This window comes from Dasypus novemcinctus, chromosome 14 (assembly GCF_030445035.2).
Source record: "Dasypus novemcinctus isolate mDasNov1 chromosome 14, mDasNov1.1.hap2, whole genome shotgun sequence".
NCBI classification, from domain to species: domain Eukaryota; kingdom Metazoa; phylum Chordata; class Mammalia; order Cingulata; family Dasypodidae; genus Dasypus; species Dasypus novemcinctus.
In genome coordinates, this window is record NC_080686.1 from 76,701,030 (window position 1) to 76,719,513 (window position 18,484).

Genomic DNA, 18,484 nt, shown 5'->3' on the forward strand with positions numbered 1-18,484 from the left:
GAAGATAGGGAGTGTGTAATATTAGTCTCCATATTCATAGAGGGGAGCATAGTAAGTGCTCAGTAATATATTGGTTGAATGATTGGATAGATAGGTAATAAATGAATAAATAAATGTGCCATAATCTCCAAATTATTTTACTTTCATTAATCAATTAAAAATTTTCTTGCCTCACAGCTTAATTAATTAAATACTTGATATAAGATCAGCTTGGGCAATGACAAATATATTGGCAGGAAAACAGCCAATCACTTCTATCATACTTTATAGCAACATTTCCAATAATGTGTTCTAAGGAACAGCAGCTCCAAAATCACAAAAAAAGAGGATTTATTTGTTCAAATAAAATAATTCCATTTAAATTTGTTTAATCTAGTGTTTTGAAAGATTTTTGACTACAAAATTGACGCCTAGGCCCCATCCCCTCATCATATAACTCCTAATATAGGGCAAGCCCTAAGTTAAATAATATCTTCACTAATTGAATAAGCTCGACCTAAATTGCCTTTAGCTGTTTTCTGGGTATTTGTAAATTTGGTTTTGAAACCTTTTATGATGCCATTTTAAAATGGCCTAGAAAAACTGCATATAAAATAAACGTAAATTTTGTAAGTAATGGTCCACATGGCTTACCACCTCAGATCCCATTTTTCATACTGGCATGAAAGAATCAATCATACACAGTTGTGTTGGACTGCTTGTGCCTGATGTGCTTGTGAAGGCCCAGGTTGTCATTTTGTGCAATTATTGAATAATTGTTATAAACAAAACTACTTTTTCAAGGTATTATAATTTCAACACAATTTATGAAGTACTTTATTTTGTTTAACACCATCTTAATGACCCTTGGTGATATATTCAGCCTTAAGGTGATGTAACAAAATTGCTCCCACTAGAGACAATAAATGTTGAAGACTTCATAATGGAAGCGAAACTCTGTCATATATTTTCACATACAAATGAATATTGAATTGAAGAATATTGAATTACCATGAGGTATTATAATTAAATTATTGTTTTTAAAAAATCTGCCACATATACTTTGAAATACAAGAAATTTATACAAATTAGAAATTGAAAAAGTATTGCTTATGAATTCATTAGGTTATAATTTTAAAAACTTGATAGAGGCCACATTAATTGAATGGGGAAGTGCTAATCAAAAGTTAATTTGAGGGGAGCTGATGTGGCCAGGTGATTGTCTGCCGGCTTCTTATATATGAGGTCCCGGGTTCACACACACACACACACACAAGTTATTTGAATAAATTATTATTTATTTCAGGCTGACATATTTAGACAAAGTCAAACCACATCTGTAAATGTATCTTGAAAGCTATTAAACAGTGCATAATATGTTTTAGGCTTATGTAGGAAAGACAGTGTGTGCATTTCCTTAAAGTTTTCAATTTTGCACATATCTGAGCTTCTGAAAATCTTAAAATCTGTTTAATTCTTGTTGCTATTAATCTTGATCATATGGACTTTCCTTAATCTTTGAGTCCCTGCAATGCCATTGCTTTGGGAGTGTTCTTGTATATCTTTGGCTGAAAATTACATTTTTTAAAGTACATAACCAGATATTATTAGTCTTGGGAGTTAGGTTCTTTTGAGAGATTATGGAGCATAAACTTCAAAGATTTCCCACTTTAAAGCAAGGGGCAAGTCTGGGAGACTTAGTTAATACAGCTTTACAAAAAGTCATGATTAGTGAGAACTCACGATGAGTAATGCTGTGTCATCATCTCTTAGGAATAAGAATTTACTTTCTGTAATATCCCATCTAGAGAATGCAGTGAGAGGTGGTATATAAACATCTACATAGATTTGTGAAACTCCAATTGCCACATGAATTTCTTATGAAGTCTTACATCATTGCCTTATGGAAAATATAAGTTCTCATATCCATATACAGCAAAACACTACAGAAATGTGTCCACATATTTAATAGATTATAATTTATTGTGAGATGGATCTTGGATGGCATAGAAGTGCAAATAAGTTAACAGAAAGCCAAAGATCTTGGGAAAAAGAGAATTTATAGCAAAAAAAAAAAAAGGTTTAAAGAGGTTAACTAAGGAGTGAATGGATGACTCAGGAAAATTTGGCTTGGTGTGGAGTCAGCCAAGTGGACTTCTCACCATGCTGAAAGAGCAGACCACAAATTGCCTTGTGCACACAAGCAGTGAATGCCTTCAGGATTCTCACTTACCAGAGAAGTGACATCTCCACTGAAACCAGCTAATATTCATGTGGGAGAACAAGGTTTTATTTATGGACCAATTGGTCCCATCCCATCACCATTAGGACTCATTGGCTATCTAATATTTCTAAAGACTTTCTTAAAATGAGAAGGGGGAGGTGGTCTAAACTCTAAAAGTTTGAGCATTTATTCCAAAAGTGTTGAGTTAACACAAAATAGACTTCTATCTAGAAGAGACTGGCAAGTTTTAAATTTATTCTGTCATGAGCATAAATGTGTGAGACAGAAAGTTATAAAAATGATTTTTTTGCATTATAGTTGTAGAGTGCAAAATTCAGAACCTACTATATATTTTAGAAAATATCATCCATATTACAAATGGATATTTGATAATACTATCTCCTGTTCATAGCAGTTGGTATATTTGAAGTAATTTTACTAAGTTCTTACAGGATTTTCACAAATTCCATGCAATTGCATCTTGAGGTTAATATAATTTGCCTTTTACTTTTCAATGACTATAAATCAAGTTATTTATGTATTGATTAACACCAATTTAAGAAGGAAAACTCTAGTAAAGCAAGCATAAAATATTTTTGGGGAAAAAAAGAAACAGTGATATTTTCCTTTTGAATATAAGTCAGAGTCACTCTGCTATCATTGCTATGGAGATTGGTTCACTATCCCAGAAAACAATGAACATTTTATGAACAGAATTTCTATCCATTCTTCATAATGCTGAATCCTGTGAAATCTTAAGTTCCTTTTCCTTATTTTTTCTTGCTGTTCTTTTGCTTAAAAATTCATTACCATCTGGGTTTAAGCAAACCTCACCAGAAATCGAATATTTTCAAGACTCCCCCTTTTTCATAAATGATAACCACCAATAATTCTGGGTAGATTCAGTGTTAATACATATCTTTAACTCATAACTAGAATTAATATAAAACAGTGGTAAAAGATTTAAAAAAATCAACATTATTCTTAGTATTGCCCTTTATTTCTAAAACTCCATTTTAAATATTAAAACTGCCTTCTAACTCTAAATTAAGTACCATGGCTTAACTTTTTTTAAAATCCATAAATGCTAAAATGTTTAGGAAAAGAAATTATTTTACTAGAAATTGTTATGTTTTTCTAGCGTAAAGCAAAAATGAATCACTAGCATTGTTCTGGTGAACAATCCTTTGCTCAGTTCACTAGCAAAGGATTGTACCTCAGTGGAATGTCTATTTCTGTGAAATTTTAAATTCTGTGATATATTGGCAAGTTTTATGTCAATATATCGAAATTTATGAAACAGAAATATGGGCTAGGAGATATGTAGTAAAATTACAAAAATATCTTAAGGATTGGAATTCTTCTGAAAGCTAGCATTTATTAGAAATTGTAGTAAAAAATTACGTAAATTTGCAGAAAAATTTCAGTTTTGATATTGTAATAAAACTTATTCTTTACAATTAGGAAAGTTCCAACATTCTTTATTGACTTAGAATTTAAATTCATGTACTTTGTAAAATGGGAATGAGAAAATAAAAATCGTTATGGAAGAATATAATTATAATTTATTATCAGAGAATTTGTATGATTTTAGGCCTTAAATTTTATATTGACATGATTATGAAATATCTATAGTTGAATTACAGATGGTGTACTACCAGGGAGTTTTTAATGTTTTTTCTTCAATCTGTTTACCTAAATAATTAGAACTTTTTGACTATCATATATCCTTTTCTGATTAGCGCCACTGCTTGTACAGACTTTGTACTAATTAAGAGAATGTGTTCCGGGGATTGGCATTCTCATAAAGCAAGAAGTAAAGGAATTTTCCCCCTTTTTGTTCCCACAGCAAAATTTAAAAAAATAATTTCCAGGTGAAATTAACTACTTAGGATTGAAGGAAACTTGAAGAAATGTGAAAATAATAATGAAATCAAACAGAAAGAAAACAAAATACAAAATAAGAAATGGTTCTCAAGCAACAGACACCAATGAAACTCAAATTTCTGTTATCTCAAAACTCATTAAGTGAAAATAACCTAACTACTTAATAAGCTTTAAATAATCCAATTTATCAATGCATGCAAGAGTATATTATTTTGAGATAAAGATTCAAATATATTTTTTATGAATTTGTCCATTACATGTAGTCACTATAATTTAAATAACTTCTATAATATGAAAATATGTATGATACTTGAATACATATTTGACTATGCTGACAAAACCTGTAAACTGCCCATTCTTTATCAGAAAAGAAACCTCTTTATCAATGCCCAATGCCTGATAGTAAACTAAACGAAAATTGCCTGTGAATATGTTGCTGAACATGAGCAAACTGATTTAATTTTGTAATGAACCAAATGTTTTGCTTTTGTCTTATCATGTCCCACCTTCACCTTTAAATCATAAATATGACACACATTGAGAATTATCCAATTAGAGGAAGAGTTTCAGGAGTTATAATGGTAGGGTATGTGACTGTCTTTTATTAACAATGAATATATAAATGTACAAGAGAAAAACTTGTGTGAACACAGGAAAATTATAATCATATGGTTTAGTGAAAGCAAAGAATTGAACCCTAATCAGGTACCCATCAACTTTGCAGAATTTTCCTTTGATATTGTATTCTATTTTTAAGGCTTGGTTATATTTACGATTTTTAAAAAAATTGTTATAGAGAGTAATGTTTCTCAATTTCCTTTTATAAAAACCCTGTTTTAAAATTGGGTTCCAAAGATATGTATTTTTTTTCGCTCTCAGAAATGTGGACATCTTCATTTGTCATAATGAGAATATAAAATTTAGCATTTTCCTTTTTAACTCTGGTTCTTGAGTGGTACAGATTCAAATTTTATGTTTGACCACGTTATTTAAATTATTTGTTCTTCAGGGTTAGAATGTATGCTTTCTCACCCATTCCACATGCTTGATTGTCTCTTTCCACTGAGGCATTTTCATGTAGTATATATCTGACTTTTACTATAAGAATCACGATACCTTTTGATTCTCATAAAAGTGATGTGCCTAGTTATTGTGCCTATGTCCAATGAGAAAAGTAAGATTCAAAGAACTCAGAGAGCAATTAGGAAATTCATGATTCAATCTTCATCTTCTAACCCCAAATCTTATCCTTTCCCCAATATATTATGCTGTTTTCCCAATAATCTTTGTTCTGTAACTTTGTGAACACATATTGATATCAAGACATATTTCAAATATAAAAAACAGAGTAAATGTGTTCCAAAATTGTTTGTTTTTCCCTTAATTATCTACACTTAAAATGTGAATGGCCTTTGTATACCTGAGGTTCACAGCAGTACTTTCTCAACGCAGTTTGAAAGTTCTGCCCATTAAAAAATATTCCCAGCTGACCCAAAATGATGATGACCTATTTGAGAAAAACCTGTGTATAATTTTTGCTTTCATAAATTTAAAATAGTTTTACTATTGATAATTCCTTCTTGCATTGAAAATAAGTGTCTATAAAGTATTAATCAGTATAAGAAAAATCAGGTGCAAATAAAATTTGATAAGAAAAATAAGAAAACTCAAAATGTGATGGCATTTATAGGTATGTAGAAGTTCAAGACTCAATATGGAAATACTTATACATTTCATTATGTGGACTTGATTAAATGCTGCAATTTCTAAATTCATATGCCAAAGACAATTGGATAAACAAATACACCTACAATATCTATAACTGAACACAAGTATAGAATTTTAAATACATAAAGTGAAAAATTATCATATTTCTTACTTAAATACTTGAGCCTTATGAATGAAAATATAATGCTTTTTAATAAACTTATTCAGAGATAAAATGTTCTGTATTGGAAAATTGAGTGTCACCTGAAAATCCTCTCCCAATTTACAAAATTAAGAAAACATGTTTTGGTATTCATTAAAGTGGAAGTAAAATAGGTTTTAGGTTTATAATAGTGACCAAGCAACAATAATATGGAGGTTTTTTAGAATTAATTTAGAGAACTTCTAAAAACTACAGTTAAAGAAAAGTTATACTATTTGTGTGAGATGTAGAAAAATTCAAGTTCTCATTAGAAGAGAACTTGAATGTAAGAATATTAAAAAGCAAAGGCAAATATGGTAAAAAATAGTACTTAAATTATTCTCCTCTGTAGGAGAAGATAAAAATTAAAGAGGAAAGAAAATTAAAGCAAGGAAAAGATGAAATAGTTTTAAAATAAGAGGTTTCCAATATAAAAAATCTCAAATAAAAAGAGATTCTTTTAAAATTTTAGATAGGATTGTAAATATTTTGTGTCAGATCTGAGATGGGTAGCATTCAACTATCAAAGGTATTTCATTTAAATTTTATTAGGGAACAGAGAAATTTTATTTCTTAGCTTGATATCCTCAACCTCTACTTAACCCTATTTAAAATTATAATATATAAAATGTAGCTAGCCTATAATATGTCTGAAAAGTGGCTCAATTTCAAAAGGCATATTAGTCAGTGTCTACATGCTTCTTCCATCAATTATAGAGCAAACTATAAAAAATAACCAAGAGCATTCAGCAACCTTTTAGTAGTATACCATTAATTTTCACAATATTTTATAAAGGACGCAGGTTAAATAGAAGTGCTATGAGGAAAATAACCAGATTAAGAAACCTAGAGGACCATTAAAATATAAACTGAGGAGAATAGATAATAATAATTATTGACTACTCTATTGGTACTTGACTTATTAAGAAACTGAGCTACATGGAGACTTGGATCATGTTTTTACATAGCATATTCCACCACATTTTCCATCTTGAACTGGTTTTAATTTAGACACCACTGAAATGAAATGGCAGCATAGAGCAATGTAAAAAGTGCAATTACCATCTCATGCTAGGGCATATATTTAAGCATGTAAGAATTATGCTCTTTGCAGCTGTATGTTAGCTTACTAGAGTTTGTTTTTTTTCTCGGATTATATTTTCAAGAATTACTACATCAATTGAATTTATATTACCAAAATAAAAATATTTGGAATACCATGTGAAAAATTAAGCCTGACTCAGGAAAGCTTTTAAAAGGGTACAGTGCAAAAGCATGTTTTATATAAGAACATCCTTCCTTGATTATGTCATAAAATCATTGCACCCATTTTCATAGTCTGCTTATTGCCTCTGTGTTGTATAGATATAGATAATACTAACAATTACCCTGTCTTCAGCTACTTTACCTGCTGAACATGAAAATAAGTCATATCCCATAAAACACTTCCTTTCTATTTTACTATAGTGAATTCATGATGTGCTATTTTTCAGTGCTGAAACTAAATAGGCAGTGCAAGAAAATCAAACTGAATCTTGGAAATGCTATAAAAATGTTGATTTAAGACCAACTAGTAGAATATTGAAAATAATAATTAAATGCACAAATCTACTGGCAGTTTTGTGCCATTGTCTTACAATGCAAAACTACCCTATCTAATGTTACTAGTCTATGAAACTATACTACATAAAATAAATGAAGTGCCAATTAATTTTTGAGATAGGAGATCTAGTTCTTCTCCAGGTTATACATTTAAGTATAAAATAAGTGCTAGTTTCTTTCTATTCAGATAAATAGGGGAAGACATCCAACTGAAAGAGTTCATGAATTTAGTAGAAAAGATCACCACATGAGTTAAAGAAAATAAATAGTCTTGAATTTCTGCCATATCATCTGCCTTAACTCTTTGTAGTGGGGAATCAGAATCATAAAATCATCAAGTCAGAAAATTCCATAAGGAAAGGAGATCAATGCAGAGATGAAAAGACTCCACAAGAATTACTTCTTTTGAATAAAAAAGTCCTCTGATTTCTGAACAACCCAAATATTTTAGAAATTGAAAGTGGAAACTGGACAAAGATATTATTGCAAATTTATAGGTTACAGTGCTTAAATTTTTGACGATTCAAATTACCATGCCTTTGACAGCTGTTTTTAAATATAAATATATAAATATATATGAAAATATCTTATTCTATGAATATTTATTTTAAAAGTAATTTTAAAATATAGTTGTTTTAATGGTTAACATTTTCTATTATGAGAAATTTTAATAAGTAGCCTAGTTTTAAAAGCAGATTTGCATTTACGTTTCCATTAGAATTAACCTTGACAATGGATATCATCATAGATTTTTCTATGTGATTTTGTCTAAAACCTTTACATTGTAAGTTACTAACAGAGGAATTTTTTTATAGTTTTGCCCAATGTAGTAATAAATGTCAAATTACAAATCTGTTACCATATTTTGAGAGATATCTTGGTAGAACAGCTGCAAAGAGGTTACTGGTCTCCAAAATATAAAGTTAACTGTTAAAAATTATATTCCAAGAAACAATATAGTTTAGTGGAATAATATTTTATTGTTTTAATACTATTTTATGTACTCTAGATAAGCTGCCTTGTGTCACCATATTAAATTTGCACAGTGCTTAAAACTAGGAGTACTAAAAGGGAAAGCATAAGCAAAGACAGATGAATGGAAGAATGTAACTGTGGCAATGTTCACTATTCCCTCAGCAGTAGCTGAAACATTACCAAGAATGGAATGAATTTTTACATAAAGAGTTTGAGGATAAAGTACACCAAACCCACATAATATAACTGAACATTGTAGAAGCTACATTTTCATTAGCACTCTATCTTCATAACAATCTTATTACAAAGAGTTTTCCAAGTTATTGCACCAATATTGCATTCTACTTATCCAGAATTATGATGTTTATAAAACTGGTAGATAATGATCCTAACAAGGTTAATTAAACTGGCAATAACAAACAGGGATATGAAAATGGATTTCAATGGATGGAAAGATAGCTACAACTACACATTTTCTGCAGTGGTTTGTGGTATAAGTTTATGTAGTTTCTCCAAATGGTGAAGCACTTGATTAAAGTAAAATATTACATCTTCTACATACTACCATTTATAAGCCATAATATTCTTTATTCTGAACATTGTGCTATAAAGTCAACTAACTTCTATACTGTAATTTAGGTACATTACAAAAAATGATAATTCAGCAAGAGAATTATCATTTTTTGCCTATTTAAATTACGAATTATAAATTTTAAAGATATTTTTCTTCTATCACAAATGCAGTTGCATATCCCAAAATCATTTATACATCAAAAGAGGAAGTGTTATTAATTAAATATACCTTGATATGGAGCACTAAATCCACGATATCGGTGATTGCTGTCTGTAACAAAATGCAATCTGAGCCAGTTTTTGTTGCTGATTATTGGTGGTGGTATATTCATTCCAGATAACCTGAATTGTGAAAGACAACAAAAAATGTTTTAAGCTTTTCAGAGGTAAAAGTTTTCATTGAATTGAGACTAAAAAGAAATGTCTACTGTCTACATATATACAATATTCATGACATTGCATTTTTAAGTGTTTAAGCAGAAATTAATAATTACTTCATGCATAGAAAAGACATTCATGGAAAAATGCAATTCCAACACATACTGCTCCATTCAGGCTGCATTTCTGAATAAAATCAAATGTAAAACTGCATATGATTCTTGATACACCATTTATTTCATTGATAATAACAAATATCAAGAATATGAAATGTATAGTCCTAGTTATTGAGGTCTCCATTTAAGCAGTGACATAGTATAATTACAAAATAGGAAGACATAAAAACAATTGATATCCTTATTTCCAAATATCTGTGTCAGATTGAGATTGTAGGTTTAGTTTTTATACTCCTGGCTATCCACCTACCTTAATTTTAATATTTTCAATTGTACGGCAAACTTCATAATTTCATTTAATAAGTTCAATTACTAATTTTATGTAACTTCATACTACCACATATTTTCATAATTAACTTTCTATAATGCATGATAGACTTGCTCCAATAAATAGGTAAAAAACAGATTTTGTTTTGGATATGTATTCATTCTGTATACATTTAGCCACTAATCTCCCTAAAACAAGGCTTAAAACAAAATTTTGAAACCATGCACCAAATATTGGTCATGATTAATAGATGAAGTAATTCCCTTGCTGTATAACCTTTTGAAGATTTCTAGCAAAGCAGGTTTTCTTTTTCATTCAAAAAGTGAATACCATGCTCACATAGTTTCTCCATATGGCTAACTATTCAAATCTCTGATTTTGAATCAATTTTTATTAAACAAAATTCATTTATTTGAAGTTTTACAATAACCTATTATAATCTAAAAATTATTTCTATTTTACCAAAGAATATAGACATATTTTGTCAAAAGAAGAAATAGTTGAACAACAAAGCAATTAATTAACAATTATTTTCTGAATTAATCAGAAATTTATTCAGTAGGTATACAGCACAATCAGAAATCCAAAAGAATTAGAGCTTAATTATTTAAGAGAATAATGTCATTATGTTCTATAAAGCCAAGGTAGAAAATTTTCAAAAATCAAGACCAGTACATCGTAAAGGAGAGCTTTAGACTTAAAGATTCCCAAAAGACAGTTTGTGGAAAGCAGCTGTGGCTCAATCAATTGAGTTCCCATCAACCATATGGGAGGCCCTGGGTTCACGTCCTGGGACCTCCTTGTGAAGGCAGGTTTGCCCACGCCCACAGAGAGTTGATGGCCTATGCCCGCAGAGAGCCGGTGCAGAGAGATGATGCAACAAAGGGAGACAAGTAGACAAGCAGAAGAACGCACAGCAAATGGACACAGAGAGCAGATAGCAAGCAAGCCACAGGCTGGGGGGAATAAATAAAAATAAAAATAATAAATCTTAAAAAAAAACAGTGTGTGATATATCTTTACCATCCCACAAAGCTTATACTTTCCTGAAATAGAAGGCAAAATGGAACACTGATTTATTAGTGCGTGTGACAACAGTGCTGGTGATTAGAACACTTCTCTCAGTGTTTGGCAGTAAGTATTGCCAAGGGGTCAGCAAAGGAAGAATTGGAGTATCTGTCATGGTATATGCACTCAGTGGTAGCGTTTATGCACAGTGGTGTATGGACCTTTATCCAACACTGCCCTCCCCACACCCACCATTTGCAGAATATTTAGGAATTAGCCATCACTTTTTTTGGATTTATTTTCTTTCTTTCTTTCTTCCCTTCCCCCCTCCCCCCAACTCACATTGTCTTCTCTCTGTGTCTGTTCATGATGTGCTCATCCTCTTTTTTAGGAGGTACCGGGAACCAAAAATGGGCCCTCCCATGTAGGAGGGAGTCACCTAACTGCTTGAGGCACCTCCACTCCCTGCTAGTTGTGCCTCTCATTGTGTTTTCCTCCAAGTGTCTCTTCATTGTGTTATCATCATTGTGTTATCTCTTCATTGTGTCAGCTTGCCAGTCTAGCCTATTACATCAGCTCGCTGTCTTGCTTGTCTTCTTTAGGAGGCACCAGGAGCTGAACCAGGACCTCTGGTGGTAGACAGGCGCCCAGCTGCATGAGCCACATTTGCTTCCCTAGTCATCACTTTTGGTGAAGAACTCTGCCTGACCATTGCAACCTAATTTCATCTTCATTGTGCCTACAGGTGTATAGAATGGGCCTGGTATAATTATTGTGTATTCCAATTTTTTTGGACACCAACATGAATGAGTTGGGTCCTATCTCTTACATTTTTCCTCTTGGTTTGGAATGTATCTTTGTTAGCTTTCCCTTAAGAGTACCCTACTTCTTCTCATAGGCATACATTTATTGATCTAGCTGGCTGATTCTTCTCTCTCTGGATGTAGTACAGAAAGATATGCAATATACTTGTATAATTTTAAGATTTGAGAGTTAAAAATTCATTCCATTACTTTCAGAAAATATTCAAGTTATGTTTTCTTTTGTTTATTGATATGTTGGTTGGTTGGTTTGTTTCAAATAGAAATTCAGTGACAAATATATTTGGGTTTTGTTTAATTATATTTTCAATAGCTAGCATGGTTCAAACCAGATTTTGATTTACACTTTGGTTCAATCTCTGATTCAATGAGCATAAATACCCATTAGGGAAGGTTTAAATTATTTTAGGAGGTTGTATACATTTTTAAATGTAATAAGACTATAATACAGGAATGATTGTAATACACTAAAGCACAGAATTTGGAGGGGCCCTTAGAAGACCCAATAAATGAGAGATAATTCTCCCAAGGACATTGAGAAAAGTGAGAGAGGAGAAAAGATGAAACACACAATAAAAAGGATAAACTCCCCATCCCTCCCTGGAACATCAAAGATAATTTCAGCAATGGAGTGCTGTAAAGACAAGTAATAGCTACCATTCAACTGCAGTTTGCAAGCTGAATTCACCTTCAGAAATTCAGAAAGGTTGAACTGAAGAAATTAGAGCTGCAAAAGCAAGAGGCAGAAGTGGATGGCATGGAGGAAATAATGGCAATTTAACAGGGAATATCCCTGACAGTCTCAGCACCTCAGCACAGGAAAGAGAAGTTTAGACAGGCCAAAGCACTGAACATGACAGCAAGTGCACCATAGCACCCCCTTTGCCACCAGGGAAGGAATAGATCTTCATTGTCTATCCAGAAATCATATGGTCTTTGTTGATTGTGGCCACCTGGGATTGCTCATTGTTTAAAAACAATCTACACACACTGTCTTTATTCATGGCTATAGAGCAATCTAGTAAATGAATTTATATATCTCAGGCCTATATTTTAAATGTTATTAGGGCATGTTGAAAGTAGAGATTAAGAATATATGCTATCTAGAAAGATTACACTAGAATAATCAATTTAGAGAAATAATTTCTTAAATACTGAAGGAATTATTTCTGAAATATAACTCGTTATCACTATATAAAACTCCAGTCATTTGAGAGTAAGAAAATAGAATCATTTTAGAATGAAGTCAGTGAGATTCACCCCTAAATCATGAACTTATTAGGGCATGCTCATTCAATAGATATTTATTAAGCATCTACTATATTGTAAACACTAATTCCAGGGATTGGAATAATAGTAAACGAAACAAAGTCCTTGGTCTGACAGGTCAACAATAAACAAATTAACCAATAAATAAATGAATAAGCTAATTTCAGTTGGTGGAAAATACCATTCAAAAAATAAAACAGGGAAGCGGACTTGGCCCAGTGGATAGGGTGTCCCTCTACCACATGGGAGGTCCGTGGTTCAAACCCTGGGCCTCCTTGACCCGTGTGCAGCTGGCCCACGTGCAGTGCTGATGCGCACAAGGAGTGCCCTGCCACTCAGGGGTGCCCCCTGCATAGGGGAGCCCCACGCGCAAGGAGTGCACCGCGTAAAGAGAATCATCCAGTGTGAAAGAAAGTTCAGCCTGCCCAAGAATGGCGCTGCACACACAGAGAGTTGACACAACAAGATGACGCAACAGAAAAGAAACACAGATTCCCGTGCCACTGACAACAGCAGAAGTGGACAAAGAAGAACACGCAGCAAACGGACACAGAAAACAGACAACTGAGGTGGGGCAGGGAAGGGGAGAGAAATAAATAAATAAATAAATCTTTAAAAAAACTGTATGTTGACGAATTTTAGAGTATTAAATTATTATATTAGAAATAAATAAAATCTTTTAGTTAATCTAAGCTTACATCTAAAGAATCTAGGAAAAGCCAATTAAACTCAATTCAAGAAGGAAAGCAAAAATAAAGCTAAGAGCAGAAATCAATGAAACTGAAAGAAGAAAAATAGAGAAAAATCAATAAAACGTATAGCTTGTTCTTTGAAAAGATCAATAAAACACTAAGCAAGACTGACCAGAGTTTGAGAGAGACAGAGAGACAGAGACAGAGAGAAAGACAGAGAGAGAGAGAGAGAACATTAAATTCTAACATCAGGAATGAAAGAAAAATTATCATTAAACTATGCAAGTATTTAAAAGACAATAAGGGAATATTATAAAAAACATACGCCAATGAATTTGAAAACAGACTAAACAGAAATATTGGTTGAGACATATTAGGAAGCCCATGCAATAAAATATATTTAAAACTATGTGTAGCTCTAAAACAGTCCTAGAAATAGTATTTACAATGTAAAAACTTACAACAAAGAAAATTCCTGACTCAGATGGCATTGTGAGTGAAGTTTTCCAAAGATTGAAGGAAGAAATAATTTTAGTTTGTACAAAGTCTCACAGAAAATAGAGGGATGGAAACATCAGCTACTTTTACGAGCTTAACATTACCCTGATTTTAAAGCTAGAAAGTGACATTGCAGGAAAATAAAACTAGAAACTAATATCTTACATGACCATAGATGCAAAAATCATTTATAATATATTAGTTAATTGAATTCATCATTACATAAAAAGGATGATACATTCTGGCCAAATGGAATGCAAGGTTATTCCAACATTTGAAAATCAATCGAAGCATTGTGCTATAGCAAAAATAAATAAATAAAAATAAAAACTTAGGATCATTCCGAAATATGCAGATAAAGGACATGACAAGATTCAATATCTATTTACAATGGGCAGACATCTCAGAAACTTGGCACCCTGTCAATGGGCCTTACACCTTTCAGTTTCCCTACACATGACTCTTCAACCCCTTTTATTTGAACCTATAATTAGTATTGTACTTGTTAAATATATATGTCAGAGACCCAAATCTTTGGTCTGTTCATGTACTAGTTGGGCCCTGAATCTCAGCAGTGTTGCAACACTTATTCTCTAGTTCATTTACTCAGGACAGCTAACAAGGAGACGACGGACAAAACCAAGGAACACTATAACAAATGTACCACACTAATGAGGGATGTTGTTGATGTGAGAAAGAGTGGGCAGGAAAGGAATTGGGGCATATGGGAATCCCTGTTAGTATTTATGTAATATTTATGTAATTTAAAGCTTCTTTAAAAATAAAAATATTAAAAATAAGTCAATAAACATGATAGAAAGCAATTTCCTTAACCTGATTAAATACATCTCTGCAAAATGTCTAGCTGTCATCTAATATCATGTTTTCTTTTTTTAGAACAAAGTTGTGGGTTTACAGAACAATCAAGCATAAAATACAGGATTCCCATATACCACCCAACCACAAACACCATATATTGGTGTGGAATATTAGTTACCATTGATATGTCTGTTGATTCTCTCTATTGTTTTCTAATTTTCAATGTAATTTATCTATGCTCTAATCTTTGTTATTTCTTTCCTTTTCTGGATTTAAGTTTAGCTTGCTCTTCTTGTTCTAGCTCATCCAATTTTGAAATTAGGTCTCTGATATAAAATCTTTCTTCTTTTTTTAATGTAAGCATTTACAGCTATGGTCCTTTTAGCACTTCCTTCTCTGCATCCTTAAGTTTTGATACAGTGTATTTTCATTTTCATTCACCTCAGTGTATTTCCTAATTATGTTTCTCATTTCTTCTTTATCCAAGTGGTTATGTAACAGTATGCTATTTAATTTACACATATTTGATTTTTCCCCTTCTACCTCTCTTTTTTATTTCTAGCTTCATTCCTTTGTGGCTGGAGAAGATACATTGTATGATTTCAATATGGTTCAGTTCATTGAGATTTGTTTTGTGACCCAATATGTGATCTATCCTGGAGAATGATCAATATGCACTTGAGAAGAAAGTGAATTCTGTTTTTGTTGGTTACAGTGTTCTATATATGTCTGTTAGGTCTAGTGTATCATTCAAGTCCTGTACTTCTTTATTGATCTTCTGTCTAAATGTTCTATCCATTATTGAGAGTTGTGTGTTAAAGTCTTCCACTATTCATTCCTCCCTTCAAATCTGAGAGTATTTGCTTCATATATTTTAGGGCTTTGCTTTTAGGTGCATATATATTTATAATTGCTACATCTTCCTCTTAAATTGACCCCTTTATCAATATGTAATGACCATCCTTGTCCCTTGTAACTGTTTTTTATTTAAAGTCTATTTTATCTGATTAGAATAGACCCCCAGTTGTCTTTTGGTTTCTATTTGCATGTTACATTTTTATCTATCCTTTCACTGTCAACCTACTTGTATCTTTGAATTTAAGGTGAGTCTCTTGCAGACAGCATACAGTTAGGTCATTTTTTTTTTTTAAACCATTCTGCCAATCACTGTTTTTGACTGGAGTGTTTTATCCATATACAATTAAAGTCACTACTGATAATACAGGTCTTTCTTCTGGAAATTTGCTATTTAGTCTTTGTAAGACTTATACTTTTTGTCTCTCTTCTGTTAAAGCCTGCTTTTATATTTATTTGTTTTCTATTTTTGTACCATTTTGGATGTCTTCTCATTTCTATTTGGATATATTTTTTTTATCTCTTTTCCTTGTGCTTACTGTAGGGTTAAAGTTTAACTTCTATGTATATAGCAATTATATATATATTATCTTGACTTCAAGAGCACGCAAATATACTTTTCTTACACTATTCTATCAACCAATTTTTTTACTTGTTACCACTTATATCTTTATATATGGTATGTCCAAAAGCCTAGATTATTTTTTGCATTTACATTCTAGCACCTGTGGGGAGTAAGAATTGGAACTGTGTACCAAATAATACAATACAATAATAGTGGCATTTATATTTACCCAAATGTTTACCTTTACCACAAGTCTATTTCTTTAGGCTGCTTTGAACCACAGTCTAATGTCCTTTCATTTCATTCTGAAGAACACCCTTGAGCATTGCTTGTAGATGAGGTCTATTGGTGATGTACTCCCTTAGCTTCTGTTTATCTGAGAATATCTTACTGTTTCCCTCATTTTTGAAAAAGAATCTTGATGAATATAAAATTATAAAATTCTTGGCTGGCAGCTGTTTTCATTCAGCACTTTAAGTATTTCAACCCACTGCCTTCTTTCTTCCATGGTTTTCTTCCATGCATTCTGATGTTTCCACATATTTTTTAATTTTCCCTTTTTCTTATTACTTTTCACTTGCAGCTTTTAGAACCCTCTCTCCTTGACTTTGCATTTAATGGAGTAATCAATATATGACACAAGGTCTATTTTTATTCAAGTTTATCCTGTTTGCTATTCTCTAAGCACCTTGTAGGTGCATATTCACATATTTTATAATCTGAGGAGTTCTCATTCATTATTTCTTTGAATACTCCTTCTGCCCTTTTCTCTCTTTCTTCTCCTTCTGGGACTCCCATTATTTGTGTATTGGTGCACTTTGTCCTGTTCCATAGATGTCTTTAACTATTTTTACCTTTAATATTTCATTTTTCCTTCTGCTTCTCAGCCTGACTCATTTCAAGGGTCCTGTAATCAAGTTAACTGATTCTTTCTTCTGCCATCTCCAAAAAGCTCTTGAAACCATCTTGGACACTTTTTTTTTTTTTTTCAGTTTGTGGTAGTTTGAGACTCCAAGTACCCCCAGAAAATCATGTTCCTAAAGCTGGTCCAGTCTTGTGGGTTGGACCTTTTGATTAGGTTACATCAGTTAAGGGCCTTTTGATTAGGTTACTTCAATTAAGGCATGGCCTTGTGTGGGTCTTAATCTTCTTATTGTTATATATGGGGTGAATACAAAGAGAGAGAGAGAAGGGAGAAAGCCACAAGAGCTGAGATAAAGACAGAGGAAGCCAGAAGCTGAAGCAGTGATACCTGGATGAGAAGAGAAAGGAGTGCCCAGCAGATGCCACCATGTGCATTGCCCAGTGATAGAGGAGTCCAGGGTTACCAGCAGTCAGTCTTTGGGGAGATAGTATCACCTGATGATGCCTTAATGTGGCCACTTTTCTCAGCCTCAGAACTGTAATCTTCTTAGCCAATAAATCCCCTTTGTAAAAGCCTACCCATTTCTAGTATATTGCTTTCAGCAGACTAGTATACTAAAACACAATTATTGTGGTCATCAACTCCAGTAGTTGGGTTTGGATTCTTTTTAAAATTTCTATCTCTTTATTTAGACTCTTATTTTGTTCATTCATTGTTTTTCTGGTATTCATTAATTCTTTCTCATACTTTCTTTACTCTTAAGCATTTTAAAGAACATTTTTAAAAGGCTTTGTTCAGTATGTTCACATTCTCATCTTTTTCATTGGTGTTTTGGTATTTTTATCCTTTTCTTTTGGATGGACCATAATTTCCTGTTTCTTTGTTTGCCTTGTACTGTTTTTTGCACACTGTACATTTTAGTACTTTTGAATGTTAACTCTGGGATTTATTCCCTGGGATATCTGTTCTTGATTTTGTAGTCAGCTGGTAATAAGACAGATTTTCTTGAGCTTCAGCCCTCTTATGAGGAAGGTCTGCCCAAGGCAAATGCAGAGTGCAGGGTTTTTTCTGTCTTGCTGGGCCCGTGTGTTATCCTGGGATTTTGTTTGTTAGTTGTTTTA

General features: G+C 32.3%; 1 protein-coding gene across 2 annotated transcripts in view; it reads right to left on the reverse strand.

Annotated features, from left to right (window-relative positions):
- Positions 1–18,484, reverse strand: part of CSMD3 (CUB and Sushi multiple domains 3) — a 1,328,729-nt gene that overhangs the window by 885,591 nt on the left and 424,654 nt on the right. For both annotated transcript variants that reach the window (XM_058275930.2, XM_058275932.2), the window contains exon 6: positions 9,379–9,491. In XM_058275930.2, coding sequence (XP_058131913.1) covers positions 9,379–9,491 — 113 coding nt within the window. The remainder of the gene's footprint in view (positions 1–9,378; positions 9,492–18,484) is intronic.